We start from the raw sequence: 2,093 nt of genomic DNA on the forward strand, positions 1-2,093 counted from the left end.
TCAATTGTCAAAACGTGCAGGTACGAGTCACAAGGAGACATAGATAGTCGGTGGTGCAAAGGTTTAATTGTTGTAAGTTAAAACGTAACCCACTTTGTCCGGATTCTCATTCACGTTGTACTGACGTAGCTGAAAATCTCGTCCCGAAGAATAGCTGAAATGACTGCTAGCTGCTGCTGAGGACGAGGGAATGGCAGATGGTGAACTAACCGACGACGCTGACGAAGCAGACGGTGAAACTGCTGACGATACAGAGTGAACAGACGGTGACGAGTAAGACAGTACGCCTGAAGTGGCTGTCTCCGTTTCGGGCACGCCGTCGCCTTCCACCACGAAGCCGATGCCCTTCCCTGCAGTGTAGGTCAGCGTCCTGACTCTTCCCTCGTCGTCGGTGTACGTGTACGAGCCTCGTACAGTGCCGTCTTGGTCGCTGGTCTCAGTTCGGGATTGTCCTTGTTCTTGATAATTGAAGGCATAAGAAGCATCAGCGTTGGAGTCTACCAGAGGGTCGACGAAGGGAGTTTGTCTCACAGGAACAATGTTCCCCGAAGGAATCCCGAGGGGCGCTCCGGGAACCGCTGGGCCGCGAGGCAGATGGTCTCCTTCCACTACGAATCCTGTGTCAGCTCCAGCCTTATACTGCACACTTCTTCTCTGTCCGTCGTCCTCGGAGTGAAGGCAAAGCTTCCAACCACGTTGTTATTGGCGTCGGCCGTTTCTCCTCGGGAGTGAGTGGAGGTTTGGAAGTCGAACGACTGTCGACCGTCCAGAGCGAGAGAAGTTTTCACGTTGGCCTGTTCCGCTGGTTGCCTGGGCGTTGCAGCGCTGGGAGAAGCGGCATAAGTCTGTATGCGGAGGGGACCAGAGCGCGACAGTTGCTGGTTGACCACTGCGGGAAAGTGCAGTCGTGCAGAGGAGAGCTTAGTGGCTGCGGGAGTAGAGCTGGGATTGAGTGGATCTTGTGGCAGGTCGTCCCCTTCAATGACGAAGCCAATGCCGCTTCCAGCTGTGTAGGTGTAGGAGCGAGTTCGTCCATTTTCGTCGATGTAAGAGTATGAGCCACGCACTCTGCCGCTGGCGTCGCTGAGTTCCGAGCGCGCGTGCTCGTCCCCTTGGAAGGTAAAGCCGTAGGAAGGGTCGGCGTTGGGGTCGGCCAAGGGGTCCCGGAAAGGTCTGCGGTTGCGGGCCAGAGCGTGAGCAGTGTCGAAGTCCGGATGTGTGGCCGGGAGATGGGTGCCCTTAGGGACGAATCCGGACTGCCCTGCTTCGTACTGGCAGGTTAACTGTTTGACCCTCAGGGTTCACATAACCGAAGGCGCCGCGTTGCTCCCCGATTGCAGACGAACGTGCGTTCTCGAAGGCGCCCTCGCCGGTGTCGTGGCCATACTTAAAGGTGCCGTCCCTGTGTCGGACGTAGTACTGGGAGCGTCTTCCAGTTCCCACTCGGGGGATTTTGTAAGCGGTCTCGTCCGGGGAAGGCGAAGCCACCACGACAGCCACAATAGCAGACAACGCCTGCAAGGAAAGAAACATCAATTAAAAGGAAGCACCAATAGCATTTTCCAGTCCGTCATCCACGCAAAAGAAATGAAATTTTCTGATTTTCTATCACGAACACTTGGTTCCTGAGTGAATAAACGAAACCGTTTAGATGATATTTACTAGTATTTTTTTTAAGGCCCATGATTCCGTCTTTGAGGAAAATCAATCTGACGGGAGAAGGCCACCGGCGATGTGCAACACCAAGAAAGTCTTTCCGACTTTTATACCAGAGCATTATACCTGGCCTCAGATGCCAGCTAGACTATTCAGTTTAATTTTCAGAAGTGAACACGTTTTACAGAAGCAGCTCTTGCGCAAGGCCAAGTAACCTTGCGGAGACACGGAATATTTTGAGTGCTGTGTCAGGAATTCTATTTCCTGCAACGTTACAGCGCATCACGCCAAAACAATAAGCGTGCGCACCTCATGATTAGAACACTACAGTCTTAGGAAAAAGAATTATATTCAGACGCTCGAATCATGATCATCACCTCGTAAGTGCCATTGTCACTTGCTTAATCATCTAAAATATAACATTTTTGTGCACATCG

At 52.4% G+C, this 2,093-nt stretch overlaps 1 protein-coding gene across 1 annotated transcript; it reads right to left on the bottom strand.

Moving 5' to 3' along the window:
- Positions 1-63: 63 nt before the first annotated feature.
- Positions 64-1,564, bottom strand: LOC119591748. The gene is given in 3 exon segments (XM_037940495.1): positions 64-669; positions 672-1,274; positions 1,276-1,564. Coding segments are annotated over 3 exon segments (1,467 nt in total). The 5' UTR covers positions 1,534-1,564.
- Positions 1,565-2,093: the final 529 nt, after the last annotated feature.

This window comes from Penaeus monodon, chromosome 29 (genome assembly GCF_015228065.2).
Source record: "Penaeus monodon isolate SGIC_2016 chromosome 29, NSTDA_Pmon_1, whole genome shotgun sequence".
Classification (NCBI taxonomy): Eukaryota; Metazoa; Arthropoda; class Malacostraca; order Decapoda; family Penaeidae; genus Penaeus; species Penaeus monodon.